The 19,161-nt window shown below is 37.2% G+C and overlaps 2 protein-coding genes and 1 long non-coding RNA gene across 4 annotated transcripts; 2 read left to right on the plus strand and 1 right to left on the minus strand.

Annotated features, from left to right (window-relative positions):
* The first annotated feature begins 8,917 nt into the window (after positions 1 to 8,917).
* On the plus strand, positions 8,918 to 12,730 carry oaz2b (ornithine decarboxylase antizyme 2b). The gene is given in 6 exon segments (XM_073859213.1): positions 8,918 to 9,171; positions 10,602 to 10,674; positions 10,676 to 10,756; positions 11,118 to 11,290; positions 11,728 to 11,810; positions 12,236 to 12,730. Coding segments are annotated over 6 exon segments (621 nt in total). The 5' UTR covers positions 8,918 to 9,094; the 3' UTR covers positions 12,370 to 12,730.
* LOC141352967 (uncharacterized) lies at positions 9,513 to 13,343 on the minus strand. 2 transcript variants are annotated; one of them, XR_012360022.1, is made up of 3 exons: positions 13,207 to 13,343; positions 11,734 to 11,831; positions 9,513 to 10,706 (listed from the first exon to the last, which is right to left on the minus strand). It is a non-coding gene; the product is annotated as an uncharacterized lncRNA (long non-coding RNA). The 2 variants fall into 2 exon arrangements; XR_012360021.1 differs by lacking the exon at positions 13,207 to 13,343 and adding an exon at positions 12,730 to 12,862.
* slc25a44b (solute carrier family 25 member 44b) lies at positions 12,916 to 17,091 on the plus strand. Its single transcript, XM_055208692.2, has 4 exons — positions 12,916 to 13,542; positions 14,085 to 14,735; positions 14,892 to 15,019; positions 16,197 to 17,091. Exons 2-4 carry the CDS (start codon positions 14,123 to 14,125, stop codon positions 16,386 to 16,388), a joined length of 933 nt encoding a protein of 310 aa, XP_055064667.1. The 5' UTR covers positions 12,916 to 13,542; positions 14,085 to 14,122; the 3' UTR covers positions 16,389 to 17,091.
* The last annotated feature ends 2,070 nt before the right edge of the window (positions 17,092 to 19,161 follow it).

Genomic DNA, 19,161 nt, shown 5'->3' on the forward strand with positions numbered 1-19,161 from the left:
AGATAAGCCAACCCCCCTATTAGTGAATCATCGCCTTCATGGGAAAGTACGGACCAATTGGAACCGGTCCTTGTATTATTGGACAAGGAGACATCAACTGTATTGTCAGGACGGATTGACAGTAAATAAATAAATTATAGAAATTGCTTATTAATTTGTTTACCCAAGTCATGTTAGAACTTTGTAAAGTTTACTTTGTGGCAGCACTTGTGAAAGGGTATTGATGGATACATCCTTTATTTGTTTGGTGAAAAAGTGAGCTATTCTAAAAATAACCCTGACATTTAAGTGCATAATTAAGGGAACATCTGTTTAAGTAGAAAGCGTGTCTCTTTCAAACACTGCAAGACTATATAGATACAGTAATAGAAAGATAAATTAGGATTTAGAAGTGAAGTTAATACATTTTAGTGCTTATACATTGTAAATTGGCTTTTTGTCTGGTTTCCTGACATTGTGTAGTAACACAATCAAAGTTAAAGAGCTTGGTGGAGCATACGGGGTGCGGTAGGGGGTTGAAAATAATATGTCCTCTTATGTTATAACTGACTGACCCAGTGTTGTTTTGTACAATCTGTCTAAATATAGAAAAATTATTTCTTGCCTAATGTCTCTAATTTCATTGTGCATAGGGGGACTATGAACTAGGCTATTTATAAATCCTACAGATGTGTACACAGATCTTCAGTTTGTTAAAAAAAAAACGTAACTTCTTAGTACATTCAAGGTTACAACAGAGCCTGTGACTGAATAATACATTTCTTATGAGTTCATATGAAAAGGATTTACCAACAAAAATAAAGATTGACCACCCAGTTCTGATGTCAGTTTTTCCATTAACACACATTCTAATAGTAACCTATGCCTCTTGTCTTGTTCTCAGGGGTTTAAAAATAAGTCAAATGGAGCACAGAGCCAAAGATGATTATACAGACTGATAGACATATCAGTGCCAGGCTCTTAAAGAACGACAAGTGTACAGATTGGCTAAGTGGTGACATACCACAGTCAAAAGGGTGCTGGCATTCATCTAACACATTACGTTGCAAAGTGACGTTTAAAATAACATTTTAGAAAATTTACTTGACACAATAATAAATAAAGATGATATTTTTTGTCTTTGCCACAAATGTATTACTTTAGGCGCTATGGTTAGGCTCTATAAAGAATTTGTTTCACAAAAAAAATCTTTGTAGTAAAGAAAGGTTCTTAAGATTATTAAAGAATAAAAAGAAATAGTTATTATTTCAAAAACATTTCACTGAATGATTCTTTGGAGACGAACAAAAAAAAATGTGTGGCATCGCTGTATAAAACCCTTTTGTAGCCCCTTAATTTTTGAGAGTATATAAAAAAACAAGGTCAAAAAAGGTCCCTGGCCATCACTGGGCCAGTACTCTTTTAAAAAGCACATCCTTGCATCTAAAAAGCTTATATTAGTACCTGAGAGTAGGCATGAGCCGGTTATCGGTTTCAAGGTATACCGAGGTTTCACACAGTCAAGGTTTCAAAACCACTAAAATGTTCTGACCGTCTCCAAGGTATGAGCTGTGTTTACACAAAATTCATTAAATCATTAAGTCATGTGATTGGTTTGATGTTTACATTTAATATAAATTACGAAAATATTATATATTTTTTTCAAAGCATATTATAATTTAAAGGCTTTATTTTTACCTGGCATTTGAAAATAACACATTTTAGTGTTTTCAATGGCAATACCGCAACACTGTGAAACCGTGGTATTTTTGCTAGAGGTTATTATACTGCCAGAATCTTATACCGGCCCATGCCTACCTGAGAGGTACATATTGGTACCAGAGAGTGCATATTGGTACCTCAAAAGTACATATTAATACAAAATGTATGCATATCTATACCTACCCTACTGAAAAATCCAGCTAAGACCAGCATAAGCTGGTAGCTGGTTTTAGCTGGTTTAACCTTTTAAGCGTCACCCCACCCTATTGAGTTAAATCTACACTTTTGGAGCTTTCAAACAAAATACAGTTTGTCATGATTAGATAAGAATTCATATGCAAACATTGAAGTAAATATAGGCGTCCTGCTGGTGGGACAGTAACATTTAGCAGAAAATAAATGTTTTGAGGCACACTCTCTTCATAAATGAATCAATTACTCTCTCTACATAATTTATTTTATAAAACACTGTTGAAATGTCTATTCTGGAGGCTTAGACCTTTCCAACGATATATAGTTTGTAGTGATGGATTAAAATTTACATGAACAATATTAATGCAAACTTAGGTGTCCCGTATTCGGGACGGTGACGCTTAACAGTTTAAGGTGGTTTACGCTGGTCTTCCCAGTCTGACAAAGCTGGTCATGCTGGTGGGCCAGCTGGTCTTCCAGCCTGACCAGCTAAGACCAGCTAGACCAGCTTAAAAAGTGACCAAAATACAGCTAGACCAGCTTGCTACACCAGCAAAACCAGCTTGCTACACCAGCAAAACCAGCTAAAACCAAGATGGAGACCAGCTAAAACCAGCTTATGCTGGATTTTTTAGTAGAGTAGTAAATATCTTTTGTACTATTATCTTTTACTATGATCTTTTTAAAGCGAACTGTCCCAATGACAGCTATAAGGACCATATTTTTTGTGTGAGAAGCTCTTTACTCATTGTTAAAATTTTAAAGACGATAGTTATAGTGACGTACAGCTTGTTCTTACACAAGTGATTTTTCCGTAATTTGTTCATGCGAGCTCCCTTTTATTTCTCGGGTAAAACTCTGACACAAAGGCTGTACAGTTGGGCCAGAATCCTGTGATGAGGCCTTCACGTTTTATTGGAGAAGAGCAGCTCCATTGTCCCAAAGCCACCTCGATCCATACTCCTCCTCCTCACGCCTCCCTGGTCCCGTCCCATCACATCAGTGTCAGGGAGCAAAGCAGCACTTAGCTTGTGTTCCGTGTGTCCTCTGTGCCTCGCTGCGGATCCACCATTTACTCAAGCCTTCCCTCTTTCAGCTCAAAGGTGAAGTTCAAGACACATATCACCGTGTTACTGGAAATAAACTATTTTTCAAAAGATTGGATCACTTTAATTGCTGATTCTAGATTAGACCAGATCAGAAGTTTTTGCAATTGTGAATTGTATTTTGCATGTTTGTTCCGTGCATCCACTTTAAGGCCTCGTAGGCACAAAATTTCACACATAGATTTTACAAAGACGAGCCCGATGTTCACCCAAAAATATTTCTCGTCTCTAAAATGGCTATAGAGCTGTCACCAGTCCACGACTAAATAGCCAGTAGACACAAACAGCGGTCACCAAGTCTCCTCTTTGTAACATTAGCCCAATGCCCAGTTGGGATTTGAACAGTTCCCAACCTCAAGAAACACTCTCGCTCTGTGTTGGAGGTGTTTGGTGTTTGTGTGTCATCAGCCATAAAATGACAGTCACCACAGTTCATTGCCTCATGGTCAGGGACATTTACACCACTATGAAAACAAGCCATTGCCATAAAATCTCTGGGATAATTGTTGATACAGAGTTGAAAAAAACACTCAATGATTATGGTGAGTAATGCAAGTCCTTTCCTGTTTACCTCTTACGGCCTCTTTCAGCAATGCAACCATACAGTATGACCAAATAATATTAGCATGGCCCATTTAGCTTTCTCTTGTATCAGTATGCACTTGAACTGTCAAGAAGACAATGTTGACAAAAGATCCAGTGTTAAGCTATAATTTCCTCTACCATCTATCATCTGTCTGTTCTATAAAAAGAAACTTTTCAATGAAGACGAACACTATTTTTTACATTCATATTCATACCCAAAAGATGCATGATTACATGCTAAAAGACAAACATCAACATATTTTTGATTCAAAATCGAATTAATTGTATGTCCTCCCTCATATTTTCACAAGTGATCCCTTGTTTCCTGTTTAAATCTGGAAAATGCACATAAAAGGTTATGCTGTTAAAACAAAGGGCAACACATTCCCATAGAGACAAATTAGGATCTGAACTCCATGGAGTTTTGACAGTGTCTTACATAAACATTCCATGCATTTAGGCAATGTAATCCCAGCCAAACTGTTGTCTCCCATAGCTGTTCTTAAAATGTAAGGAAAGTCCCATCAAGACCATGTATAGGGTAAAAACAAGGCTTGAAATAGCAAAACTCTGAAAACTGGATGGGAACTAAAATGTTGGCTCTGTTCCTTCTGCCTATGTTATTTGCCAAATGGGACAAATTACAACAAATTCCCAACGAGGCTCTTTAGTGCTCGATCTTAAATAATTGGGTTTGGTTCACATTGAGAGAAGCAAATATGAGCTACTGATTATTCAGATGATCCAAATAGAAGAGATTATGAAAAAAAATATTAAACTCTCTGAAAATGCTGCATTTAACATTGTGTAATATTGTACTGAATACCTCACACACAATTTGTTATCAAATTTGTTTATACCACTTCATTAGTATATCAATGTTTTATATGTTATTTTCTTTGAGTGCACTAAAACAACATTTTGGTAAAAAAAACTTTTTGGTTTTTGTTATTAACATGAAGCACAAGCATAAGACCTACTTTATGATGGCGCAAGCATAACTTCATATAGCAATTTTAAACATTATTCAAAGTACTTTAAAGTAGAAGTAAAGAAACACAAAAACCATTCAAGGGGAACTGATCTCATCAAATATTAAACACGAGTCGGGGAGTGATGCAGTGAGGCATGGAGCTGTTAAGGGCTGGATAAGGGGCATGCATGATGGCGCTTAAGTGGACCAGTGTGTATGCATCTGTTAAGATTTACCTTCTCAAGGTATGGCAGAAAGGGTCTGTCTTTATCATACATAATCCAATAAATATATCTGGACTTCTGTGTCAGACTATGCTTTACTATTATTTTACTGTGTTGCAAATAATTTCATTTTAAAATGCAACCGGAAGACATTTTTCCCCTAAAGCTGACTGAACATCCTATTATCGGCATCTTCATAACATCAGTCTCTCTTTATGTTAACATCGTGGTAGACAGGAGACAATCACGTGCACTTTTAAACACACCAGCAAGAGGGCCTGGGCATTACACAGCTGTCCATCACATCTACTAAATTCTCAACCTCTAAGACAGATGAATATTTCATAATGACCCTCCCTTTTGCACATAGGGTTGTCAGCCCCTGTTTCTTTCCACAACTGCACGACGCTCTCTCTGGACTTCAGTGGATGGTACAGTTTGCATTATTCAGACGCACCATGCTGTGCTCTCTCTGCCACTTTTAAAGAAATGAGGCCATATGGGATGATAAAGTAAGTAGCGTAAATGTAACCGTACATGCATGAGATCAAAAATGTGATTATTGCATGGCAGGTCTGAAACTACAAACTCGTATAAAACTCTGTTGACTCAGCCGTACAGCCTGAAGCTGCGATAGGTAAAAGTTTTTTAAACAAAACCTCACTCACCCTTTGTTGTTTACATAATATGGGAAACAGTTATGCCCAGAGAAGTGGACACAGTGTGTGTGGAGTAGTAGGATTCAGATTAAAGACAAAAGGCCTATTGACATCAATATACAGCCAGGAAGACAGCTGCTTGCTCAGATCATGCAGCAAAAATCTCATTTAAAATAATAATAATCTTGCAGAGTAAAGTCATGTCGAAGAGTGAAATTAATGGTTGAAATCAAACTTGATGATTGTTTTCTCAGATTATGAGACTTTAGCCTGGTCATATTTCTGATAAAGGGGGGCTGTTTTATCACTTCACAAAAACATTTGCTTATGTAATGGATTTTACAGTAGCTATTGTTAGTATCAGATGATGGTTGCTATAGATTCAATGCTCAGTGCTACAAAACATAAAGAGTTCAGCTACACTGCCATCTCTACAGTTTGTTTCCATCATGCTTGTTATCTTAATGAAAAACATATTGCTATATACAATTCATACCTCCCTACTGAAAAATCCAGCTAAGACCAGTATAAGCTGGTGAGCTGGTTTTATCTAGGTCTCCCAACTTGGTTTTAGCTGGTTTTGCTGGTGTAGCAAGCTGGTCTAGCTGTGTTTTGGCCACTTTTTAAGCTGGTCTAGCTGGACTTCGCTGGTCATGCTGGAAGACCAGCTGACCCACCAGCTTGACCAGCTTTGCCAGGTACTGCCACCTTAAACCAGCTAAAACCAGCTACCAGTTTACTCTGGTCTCTGCTGGATTTTTCAGTAGGGCTGTATACTGCAAATAATTATGTGTTCAGTATGTAATATCTATGTTTTACTTATCAAATTAGGTTAATCAATTTAAACTTGTTTTTATAAGATATATGGTCTCAGTTGTGTTGAAAATATGCTCAAATGCAAAAGCCGCAAAACGCCACCTTTGTCAAAAAATTTGATAATGATATTAAAGGAAAACACCACTGTTTTTAATATTTTACTATATTCTTACCTCAACTTAGACAAATTAATACATCCCTATCTTTTTTCAATGCGTGCGCTTAATCTTTGTACAGTGTGTCATGAATGTGTTAGCATTTAGCCTAGACCCATTAACTCCCCGGGATCCAAACAGGGATGAACTCAGAAGCCACCCAACAACACCTCCACGCTTGTGTATTCAAAGACTGTTACATGAGTAGTTACACGAGTAAATATGGTGGCACAAAATAAAACTTTTGTGGCTAAAAATGAGAACTATATTGTATGGCGGAAGAGCACTTAGTTTGCAGCGCTCTGACCTCTGGTCAGTAACCATACTTACTCGTGTAACTTCTTATGTAACAGTCTTTAAAATAGGGAAAACATGGAAGTGTTTGGTGGCTTCTAAATTCATCCCTGTTTGGATCCTAAGGAATGAATGGGGCTATGCTAAATGCTAACACATTCACGACACGCATTGAAAAAAGATAGGGATGTATTAATTCTTCTAAGTTGAGGTAAGAACATAGTAAAATATTGAAAAACGGTGGTGTTTTCCTTTAAACGAATGCTCTCGGGAACGTATTTTTATAAAAAATCTGCCAAATCCTGGCCTCAAGCCATACAGCAACACCGCTTTGCACAGAAGACAAACTAGATGAATTATGTCACACAAATCGGTGTGGATCACATTCAAACTAGGGTCCCCCTTGTGAGTACATAAACCGGAATACAACCTGAGCATGGCAGTGACATGGATCACAGCGCCCCCTAATGTGTGGTTCAGTTTCTTCATTTTTACATTGTGACTTTCATTATTTGCAATGTTTTTTTGCCAAAAAAGCTTTTGCAGCGAAATTAAATGACTAAAATGATATTTGTGAAAATAAAGCATTTCAATTACTGACTAATAATCTTTTTATTGCCATTAAAGTGAAATTACTGAAGCTAAACATAAGAGCCTGATGAAAAAATTTTCATTTACTAGAAAGCATGTCAGTCGCACAGTCGAACTCCTCATATTTAGTACAGTATTCTTTAGTACAGGTATAGTTTGGTTTAACTTTATAAACATTTTAAAGACTATGTTAATATATATAAATATGCTCTGTTGTTATATATGTGTGTAAATATATAAATAAAGCCATATTCTCTACCCCTGATCCTGCTCAGCTGGCAGTACATCCGAATGTTTAGAGGGTAGTGGGGGTAACGATGTCACTCCTTGGCTGATGTATACCACCTGCCTTGGCCTCAGTCTGACCCTCTGCAGCCCCCACAGCAGAGGCATACCACAACCTTCCAGAGTCATGTTTGTACTGAGGAAGATTAGACAACCCTCCCCTTAGACCCGGCCGTGCAAATGACCAGCCTCCGCTTTATGAATCTTTATCTAATGAAGCAAAGTGAGGGAGGCCAGTCTGCACTGCCAAGAGACTTTCTTACTGAGCAGCAGGATCATGTTTTTCGGTTGAGTCATTTCTGGAGTCATATCATTTTGAGTCATTTTATACAATTATTTTGATATATTAGGCAAGGTTTTGTTCTGATGCCAAAAGCATTTAATCACCAAATTCATGTGTTTATTTGTTTTCTGTAGCATGTCATTTTTAAGAAAGTAAAGCTATGCAGCCCAGCTTTACTAAGCGCTCTCCCTTTTTAAACCTCTACCCTTAATTGCCTGCCCACGCATATCCAAACAATAAAAACATTCCCTCAGCATATTTGCTTGTTTACTTGTTGAGGACTTCCATTTGGAAGATAAAAGCGTATCTGTATACATACACTAAAATATCATTAACACATTTTTTTCTTATCTTTTTATTTAGTATTTTGTTTATTTTCTTATTGGCTCTTTTTGTATCCAAAATGTCTAGTCTTGCATTAAGGTTCAATTTAATACAATAAGTAATTTGATATATTTGGCTGTATGGTTACCGAGTTTCTTTAATTTCTATAATTGTATTCTGATAAAAAAACAATCAATTTACATTTTTTAAATAATAGGCTTGTATGTATGAAAATAAGTATGAAAAAATTTATAGACAACAAGCATTTGGCAGACGTTCTTATAAAAAATGACTTAAAATTTAGATTTTTATGAGTAAGCCTTTGCTCTGACAATGCAATGTGCTACCAACTGAGCTACAGTAACACCCATTTGTAGTCAATTATATTATATGACTAAATGCATACAAGAAAAGACTTGAAAGAAAAGAATGAATGGGAGTTAGATTTGCTTCCAACATCTATAAATAACAGAATGGAGATACTGGGATTATAGTACCCTCTGCTGCTGATTTTACGCATTACATAATAGACTAGTTCTCATTTTAAAAGTGAACAGTGTTTAGTAGCAACCTTGTATTTGGAGAATAATCTTGTTAAAATAATATTTTAATTTTAATATTTTAATATATAAAGCAGTCCTGATGTATTTACGTGATATAATATAAATGACCGATTTCAGATCCCATCAGTCACAACAACTATATCCTAGCCTACTCGAGATGAGCTATTAAACATTTGGACTGGATATCACGTTATATTTAAGCGTTGTTTAAAAAATATTTTTTTGTTCACTATCCAGATACCTCCTCCCATCAGTGAACAAACATGAGCATTGATGCTGATGCTGTAACTTACTGAAGTGATAGACTCACTTGATTCATTCGCGAGGACGCAGTAACTACAGAATGACAAGTGCGCACTACACAGACTACTTTACAAGCAACAAATCGATAAGAAACAATATGATCAACACAAAAGCAAGGTGAGTAAAATCCAAATTGTTGTTGTTTTTATTCAGGTTAGTTGGTGTTTAATGGACATTATTTCGAAACAGTCCACGACATAGCCTAGACTCGATTACTATCGATTATTGAGACTCAAGCAAAAATGTAATAAATGCATAAGCATATTATTAGCCTAAATATAATATAATAATAAAATATTACGATCTAAAGGAAATATGCGCATTAATGCATCCATATACATCTGAACTTAGCTATCTTTTGGCAACTCCACCGAACGATGCAACGATAAAATGTAATGTGGGTTTAAGACAAATTATTATGCAAGTTTACATTCACGGCAAATCCATCACATAAAGCAAACTACCCTACCCAGCATCCTCCCTATACAATCCGTGATGTTACCATCGTGTTCCCTAGTCGTGAGTGACGGTGTATTTGTGCTAGCAGAGCTGAACACGATGTACTTGTTGTTGTTTCGCGGTACAGTATAGGCTACAGTTGATCAGCCGCCCTTGCACACATCGTACACATAAGATTTGCCCTTGTGTTATTTACTCTACCATTAAATCATCTGATTTTTGTTTTCATTCTGTTTTACGCACCACCATAAAGTTTCAGATTAAGCACAGTGTCAAGCAGTTACACAATTGCGCGCGCGCGTCGTTCACTCACTGTACTGTTATGTTACGCAACCAAAGAGACAACGTTTACTGCGGGGCGTCTATGCATTGCAGAATTAAAAGCTTATTGAAATAATAAATAAACGGCAAACATTTTACATTATTGTATTATTTGTTAACATTACTTTGCAATGCTTTAGCTAACATTGACTAACAATTACAGCATTTATTGGTCTTAGCTCATATTCATTGGAGCATTAATTTTTTTTAAACCAAAAGGTGTGTTTTTATGCAACATTAGTTTATGTACAGTGAACTAACAAGAACAACTACTAACATTAACAAAAACAAAATTAAATTAAAGGGATAGTTTAACCAAAGAAAAATCTGTCCTCATTTACTCACTCTCGTGTTGTTACAAACCTGTATAAATTTCTTTGTTTTGATGAACACGAAGGAAGATATTTTGAGGAATGTTTATAACCAACCGTTCGTGAGCCCCATTTACTTTCATAGTAGGAAAAAGAATACTATGGAAGGGAATGAGGCTCACAAACGGTTTGATCTGTGCAGAAATAGGTGTTCCTATAACACAATTGATGAAGCAAAGGTTGTGGATTCAATTCCCAGGTAACATATAAAATGTATAGCTTAAATGCACTGTAAGTAATTTTGAAAAAAGTCTTGCTGTGTCTCATTATGAATTTCTTGGATATTATATTAACCTCAAAGTTCAAGTCTGTGACCCTTTCTAGAAGATTGGCAATAAGACATTTCTTAAAAATGTCAGTGTTGTAGCAGCTCTCTGTTCTCCTGTGTCTGTGCAGCACTGTACTTTTGGATTCAGCATGTGTGCTGAACTGGATCAGGCAGGGGGTACCCGGGCCTCTGTGGTGTTCCTGATGCCCCTGCATCACAGAGGATCCTCACAGCTGGGCAAGAGACAGCCACAGATCAGACTCAAGATGTAATCCTTTACAAAGTAAGGCTAAAACCATATTCAAGATATTATTATTTTAACATAATGCTTTTGTGGTTCACGCCAAGGGTTTAATGAAAATATGCAGAGAAAATATATCTACAAAATGAAATTAGTTCTCTTTTAGAAGAGAGTATTTTCATTGTCATTGTATGAATTAAATGTATGTTTAATTGCAATCCCAAAATACCTGATATCAAAAACATTGCCATTTATATGACAAAATGTTTTTGTGTCATTCACTGCCACAACCAAGTGATTTTTTTTCAACCCACCCTATCCCACTGTCCACCTCACAGTTTGAAAATTCCTGGTCCACGCTATTTACTTGGTGTTTGGTGTCTTGGTATTTTATTTATTGCAGGTTGGAAAGTTAACTGTGAAAAAGGTGACCTCACTTGACAGTGGATCATCTGTTCTGCACTTTAAGTACCAGCTAAATGATCAGTTATCATGGAGCATGCAGACGTTGCTCTCTGGCCACAGCCTTTCTGTTGGTATAGCAAATGGAGAACTTCTCAAAGGCACAAAAGAAGGGTATGTGACATTATTTGATCTAAGACCTGTGTTTTGAAAGCATACTGCTAAAATTAACTTTTGTATGGCAGAAATTTGAAAAATGTATCTAAACGACTTACTAATGTGAAAAGTCTGGAGCAAAAAAATTATTTGTACAATTTGTACAATTCTTAAAATAGTTTCATGCCATGAGACGTGCATGAAGACTGCACTGTGTAAATGGATCACTGAGCCCCACTTCTGTCACATTAAGAAAAGTTATGAATGTTTCATAGCTTTCTACGCCTGACCTAAAAGGTCTTGCATAACTACAGTATTTTCTCCATTCTGACTCTATCTCAAGGGCAAATTCCTTATATAGGCTATAGCCATACATTTTATTTATGGAGATACTGATAGAAGTGTGTTGGGTGTGTGTGTTTTCCTTTACATACTTTGGTCCTTTTCACCTGAAGACTCACCAGTGTTTTGGAGTTTGCAGAAGAGAAACTGAAGATCAATCATGTCTTTGTGTGGTTCATGAAGAGCAGGCCAGATGCATGTAAGTTCAGAATAAGCTCTGTGTATGACAATTAAGCAACATCAATTAGTCTGTTTGCTTTGATTTGTTTGGAAATGTAAAACCCTTGAATTATTCGACTTAAAGGGACACTAACTTTTTAATAATAGGCTTATTTTCCAGCTCCAATTGAGTTTTACCGTTTTGGAATCCATTCAGCTGATCTCCGGGTCTGGCGCTAGCACTTCTAGCATAGCTTAGCATAATTCATTGAATCTGATTAGACCAGTGGTTCTCAAACTTATATTACAATCAACTACCTTTTAAGATATTCTCAACAAGGCACATCAGCATACATTGGTATAATTAGTATAATATATGTATAATCATATGCACTTTAGTGTTTGTGGAAGTTGCCAATTTTTCCAATAAGATTTTTCTCTCTCATTTTTTTTTTTCTTTTCCATCTCTCCTTACAAGAACATTTTTCTGCCTGGGATTTGAGCTTGTGAAACCAGATGATTTTATAGCATCTTCGGCAGGAGATTTGCGTCTCATGGTCTACACAATACAACAAATTCACTCATCAGAAGAATGACTGCAAGATGTAACAGACACATTTCAATAGACTGTTGTGTAGTGCACTAAATGCAAACAGTGTCTGGAACATTCAGCCAAACTTAGACTATTCCAATTATGGATTAATTACTTTTTCCTGTAACAACACATAGCCTACTTTCACCACAAATATGCATTTTGAAACTGAGCATCTCAGCATCTTATTTTCACTGAATTCAAACAGCAGCAATATATTTGGGTTGTTGTTTATGTGGTAAATTACTCAAATGTCAGATAACATCCCTGTGATGTGTGATAGGTGACAGCATTGTCCTACATGTTGTTTAGTTACTGCTAAAAATGATTCAGTAAAATCATAAAAAAAACCAACTACACTTACAGATCTGTGCATCTCTTGAGTCGTGGCTGTATTAGGTTTCTGCAATACAGAAATATCTTGAAGTTTACTGAAGGTAGACATAAATTGCAACACAATATCATTTCACAACAATCTGAAAACAGGGCTTTAAGTGTAAAATACCGAACTTGTCCTTTAAAAGAGGGGGGGGGGGGAGGGGGACGAGATTTAATTTTGAAGGCGGACCGGTGGCTCAACCACGCATGGCCCCGCCCCTAACACAGGTTGTAGGGCGTGGTTTCAGCGCCACCAGCGGACACGCCCTCAGCGTTAGAGGGGAGATTCTTGCCTATTTTTCCAAGTCTTTGACAACTTATTTTATTGACTTGGTTTGATTGGGTGGTTAATAATACATTTTTCTATGTTGTGACAAACTCAGAACACATTTGATATCTGAATAATGATCTACTTTACATGGTGACACGTTTCACACTATAAAAAACACGCTTTCAAACTTACTTTGTGGTCATTTCTCCTCGTTTCCCGTTAAGTGACAGTTTATGTAGGTGTGCATTGTACTTGCACTCCTCGTTTCCCGTTAAGTAACAGTTTATGTAGGTGTGTATTGTACTTGCACAAAAGCACGAACGCGTGATGGCTCTGTTTGACTTTAACCTTTAACAGCATGTCAGATCAGAGAACTGTGATTGGTCAGTTCAGAGTGACGCTAGCAGCGTCATCACCATCGCTACCGGTGGATAGTTAAAGCTAATGCTACCATACCATACTTTACTGGACAATCATATCACTAATGTCATCCTAAGTATGAAATACAACTGAAACATCTGCTGTACGGTAAGGTATCTGTTGGTACTGGTAAACGTAACCAGGGTGTCATAGACGGTAAAGAGCAAGAGCCCTCGTGCTATGCTAACTAGCCCACAGCATTTTTATGGCATGTGTTTTTACATAAGAGCTGAAGCTTGCATGATCGTCGGATTAAATTTTTCATCTGTACATTAGGTGAAACATTTTTAAAAAGCATGTGTCTCGTGTTGACAGTGAACTAACAGCACTCATGTTTAGGCTGAATGCTAATGTATACAAGCAGCAGTCTGACATTATAATGAACGATCACACTGGTAACATGCTGATCAGAAAGCAAAGTACTACATGTTATAACAGAAACTCTCTGTGTGTGTCATTGTATGTAAAGTTATACTAACCTGAAGTTTTTTCTATGGTACAGCTTATGGAATGTAGATTTTGTAGGTTTTTTTTTTTTTTTGCCACTACTATCATATATTTGGGATTTGCTAATTTGCATATTAATACTTAAAAAGGTAAACATATACATTTTCTTATTAATACTTAATAACTCCCTGTCATTTTCCTAGAGCCCCAGGATTGATGCCGGGCACTACAGGCTGGAAGCATGCAGCAGAAGCGGAACATTCAGATCATAGAATGGGAGGACCTGGACAAGCGCAAGTTTTACTCCTTTGGAGTATTCATGACTATGGCCATCCGTGTCACAGTCTACCCGGCCATGCTCATCCGCACCAGGCTGCAGGTTCAGAAGGGGAAATCTCTCTACACCGGGACCTATGATGCTTTCCGTAAGATTCTCAGAACTGAAGGTTTGAGAGGACTTTACAGAGGCTTCATGGTGAACACGTTCACGCTTATATCAGGGCAGGCGTACATAACCACATATGAGCTGGTGAGGAAGTATGTGTCCAACTATTCTAAAGACAATACACTGAAGTCATTAGTTGCAGGTGGGTCGGCATCACTGGTGGCCCAGAGCATTACTGTTCCCATCGATGTAATATCCCAGCAACTCATGATGCAGGGCCAAGGGGAGCATCTGACCCGCTTTAAAGTTAAACCCAATACATCAGGAGCTTTTGGCCAGACGAGAGGCATTATTGCACAAATATTTGCTGCAGATGGCATCTGTGGGTTTTACAGAGGTTACGTGGCGTCCCTCCTCACCTACATCCCCAATAGTGCAGTGTGGTGGCCATTTTACCACTTTTATGCAGGTGAGATGTAATCAAAAGGTCATGGGTTCGAACCCATGAACACACATGCTGATAACCTTTTTTTTACATTGTAGTTGAAATGCACCATAGTTGCTTTGGCATCTGCCAAGTGCATAAATGTAAATGTAACTTGTTTTGTTTTTATTGGCTAAACAGAACAGTTGTCTAAGATGGCTCCCAGCGACTGCCCTCATCTAGTGCTGCAGGCAATGGCTGGACCTTTAGCAGCTGCTACTGCCTCTACTGTCACCAATCCTATGGATGTTGTCAGGGCCAGGGTTCAGGTAATGCCTTTGCGTACAGTAACTAACTACACAATCAGACCAGAGACTCTCGTGTAGTAGGTGTGTAAATGTGTCCCTGAGTGCAACAAATTTGCATGCAAATCAATTAACAGTCTGTGTGTAGTGTGATGCATAAGACAGGTGTTTGCATGCAAATGTGTGTCTGTGTGCGTGCGTGCGTGTGTTGAACAGGTGTTTATGAAAATAAATAGCAGAAAAGTAATGGCTTGTCCTTACTCACATGCATATTAAAGGCACACTATGGAACTTTTTGGACACTAGGGGGTGCTAGACATGTATTTTTCACGTTTAGCGCCCCTAGAGGCCACAAGCGCCGCAGCACTGTCGCAAAGGAAAAGACAACTCTTTAGATCACAAAGTGTGCCTTCCAGCATGTGTCATATAATATAATTTCATGGGTTTTATTTTCATCAAACGCCAAACAAATCGCGTAGCTCACGTTTACAAGCCAGTTGTAACGGTGGTCGCTTGGTTAAAGATTATATTTAAAAAAAATTGCCCTAAAGGGGAATCGAACTCGGATTGCCGTGTCGTAGGTCTATGACGCTACCATGGCGCCACAATGTCATGCGATATAAGTCTCTCTCTAAACTCTCCAAGTAGCCTCCAGTAAAATTCACGTAAAAAAAATAGTATTCGGTCCTTGATCCTCGTCTTTCTTTTTATTCTGTCACTTTCCCCTTTTCTCTTTCTGGTCTCCTCCGACAAAACCTTGGGTTTCTTTTTCTTAGTTGCTGCTTCGGCCATGACAAAAACAACCGGAAAATAAATAGTTGTGCACTCGGGTCCGAATTTGAGGAAGTGGAGAAAGTGACGTATGCCATAAAGCAGATTTTTTTGTAGTTTTTTTTTTGTGCTCGGGTTACTACCCGAAACCCCAAGTTTAAAACTACGAGTAAAAGCGATACAGACCCCGTCAGGCTATGGTGGACATGTCATTCAACCTATTTTAAGTCGATGTACCATCACAAGGGTCTTGAAAATATATTATGAAGGTTGAAAAACTTCAAAGTGTCACTTTAAGCATGATAATTGTTATGTTGTTCTGAAATTTGTCCCTTATAGATTTTTGGATAAGGAATGTTATACTAACCCCCCCCCCCCCCCAATTTTTTTTTTAAATAATTACTAAATATCTCATTGTTTGCTTGGGTAGGTGGAGGGCAGGACATCAGTCATTGAGACCTTCAACCAGCTGATGAGAGAGGAAGGACTCTGGGGGATGACCAAGGGCCTTTCTGCTCGCATCATATCCTCCACACCCACAGCAATTGTCATGGTGGTTGGTTATGAAACTCTTAAAAAACTCAGTCTACGACCAGAGCTGGTTGACTCCCGACACTGGTAAACAAACAAACAACAACAAAAACACTACAGTGTCTCAGTAACTTTCCCTTTCATTCTTTCACTCCATCTTATTTTTGCCTTTAAATTGTCCTTCCTTTTTTATGATTCATTGTGACAAGGCAGATTTGTTTTTGGATGGCTTTGGAAATATTATTTAGCTAAGAGTGCAGCTTGGATGTAACTTTCAGTGGAGAACACTGCTCAGGTTTGAGGCACATTTTTCTGTACTTTTAAAAATGATGTGATCTTGAACAGATTTAATGTTTAAGAGTAATTGGTGACTTTAATTTATTCATAATTGCTGTATTACTGGTATTTTAAATGTATTTTTAATTTTAGATGTGTTCATTTTTTTAAATACAGAATAAGACACATAACTTTATTTTTTAATATTTCGTATACAACATAAAGATTTCCCCAGAATTACATTTAATCATTAATAAGAGTATGATTTATCATACACTGTAAAGTTTATTTTCTGTAACCAGATATTTTGATGTGCACATTGTTGTACTCTAAATGTTCTTTTAGTTGTTTTGTGAAGTATCAATTTGGGATGTGGGATGTTTCAGTTTGCCAAAAGAAAAATGTGTGTATATTTGACATTGTAAAAATAACCAAGTGAAAATGAATTCTAATCTCAATCTCTTTTATGTTTTTGTAACCACTAAGTGAACTCTATAGAAAAATTGTTTATCTGTAAATGTTGCATTTTCTTTTTTTCTGATGAACACAAAAGAAGATATTTTCTACTATGGAAGTCAATGGACATTATATGCTGTGTGTTTACCATCATTTCTCAAAATATCTTCTATTGTGTTCATCAGAAAAAAATTCATACAGGTTTAAAACAACATAAGGATGAGTAAATGAGGACAGAATTTTCATTTTTGGGTGAAGTATCCCTTTAATGATTTTGTATTGTGCTATTCCTGTTATCACCACTAGAGAGCAGGCACTTACAGAGTGTTGCCAGATGCCCTGATCCTGTTTAGAAGCACTTTGCTTTTGTTCTTGGGGTTTAACCTGCAGTTTTATTTTAGACCCATCAGCAAAACTTTAGAAACACAATACACACTCCCGTGATATTGTTTAGCCTTGAATATTAACTACTCTAGTTATTTTCAACTCAGCGTTGGGTCAATAAGGGACGAGCCCAGTCCCTTGGGTTGTAATTTAACCCTTGGTGGGTTGTTTTAAACCATTGTTTGGTCAAATATAAACACTTTCTCAGTTTATTTCAACCCAGTTGCTGGGCTTGTCCCTTTTTGACCCAACGCTGGGTTGAAAGAAACCCAGCATGTTTTAGTGTACAGGAAGCTTTGGTCTCTGATCCAAACTAGCACCTTAATGTGTCTAAAATAAAGACTGTAATACCAAAAAGGTTGTTCAGACAAATATATGAAATGTGTTGTAAAAATCGTTTGGCACCCAAAGCTGCTTGGAATGCTGTAATATTATATTTGCAAAAATCATGACATATTTGCTATATTCAACGGCAATGCCTTCTGACCAAAAGGTTTACTCCCGATTATGTGGGAAGGGAATATTCATTAGTTCAATTTCAGGGCAAGTGCAGTACCTCCTACAGTGCGTTTGTCTTTGGGCATTCGAGTTTCTTTCTTCTCTGATTTAATGATTAGTGCCAACACAGCAGTGCTTCTGTACAGCCCGGGGTCAATGATGAGACGCATGTTTCGCTGTAGCTACATTTATGTGACAGTTGCTTGAAATCAAACTCGGGGCAAAGGAAGATATTACAACGCTTCAATTTCAAATCTTAATTTTGCATGATTACATCAATAAAACATGACGTTTCCTCCAGCGTGAGCTGATCTAATAGAAAAAAAAACAGTTTTCCAACAGAACAATAAATGGTTTAATACATACATCTCAGTTTATGCATGCTATGTTGAGATGGATGCCAAGTTATGATGATACCACGTTTTGCATAATATTACAACATAAACAAGACCAATGTAAACATACAAAAAATGAAATCCTTGCACTGTATTAATCTGCTGCTGAATTTATAAAACCCTAATATGTGCCATTTTATCAATTATATTATTAAAATGTGAATTATAAATCTGTTTTATGAATACAAAAAGAACAATCGCCTGTTATCGGTGTGTTTGCCGCAATATTTTGTGATAGGTTGTAATGTGCTTTTGTGATTAACTTGTGCTGTGATAGGACCTCAGCCCTCCGGGAAAGGAAAGTGCTGCCAATGATCCACGTCTCAGCCAAAACACAATGACACAGACTCCATTACTGGGGCCAAACCGATATCTTATATGGGAAGATAAAAACATTGTTCTTTCCCATTATTTGGGTTTTGATTTTTGTGAATTTTAATTTGGATTTTGTTTCTTTGAATTTCCCATAAAATTGTACAGTTTTTGTACCTTTAACATGTAAAGAAAATCTTTGACTAAATGGTTCTTTAGGAAATCAAAAATGGTTCATTTGTTTTATCGCTTTGAAGACCCTTTTAAGCACCTTTATTTTTAGGAATGCAAGTTGAAATCCGAAAACGTCCAGACTTCATGTCGCTGTGACATTCAGTGATAAGCATAAAGTGATAACCTTAAAATCTGAGGTCTGGTGACTCAATCACTGATTAGTTTGAGGTCAATGTAGATTAATGATCAAGCAAAGATCAGATGGACTGGAGTCTGAATTTTTGTTCCTCACCAAATTAACCCATAGTCAAACTGGAGCAAACAGTCCAAAGCCCAGGGCATCGGGCAGTCCCACTGGGAGTCCATTAG

Source organism: Misgurnus anguillicaudatus, chromosome 21 (assembly GCF_027580225.2).
Source record: "Misgurnus anguillicaudatus chromosome 21, ASM2758022v2, whole genome shotgun sequence".
Lineage (NCBI taxonomy): Eukaryota > Metazoa > Chordata > Actinopteri > Cypriniformes > Cobitidae > Misgurnus > Misgurnus anguillicaudatus.

Bases quoted from the DNA above. Each gene is read 5' to 3' on its own strand.
- slc25a44b (XM_055208692.2), top strand. From the start codon at position 14,123: ATGCAGCAGAAGCGGAACATTCAGATCATAGAATGGGAGGACCTGGAC. The intron at 14,736-14,891 runs GTGAGATGTAAT...TTGGCTAAACAG, and splicing joins ATTTTACCACTTTTATGCAG to AACAGTTGTCTAAGATGGCT. The intron at 15,020-16,196 runs GTAATGCCTTTG...TTGCTTGGGTAG, and splicing joins TTGTCAGGGCCAGGGTTCAG to GTGGAGGGCAGGACATCAGT.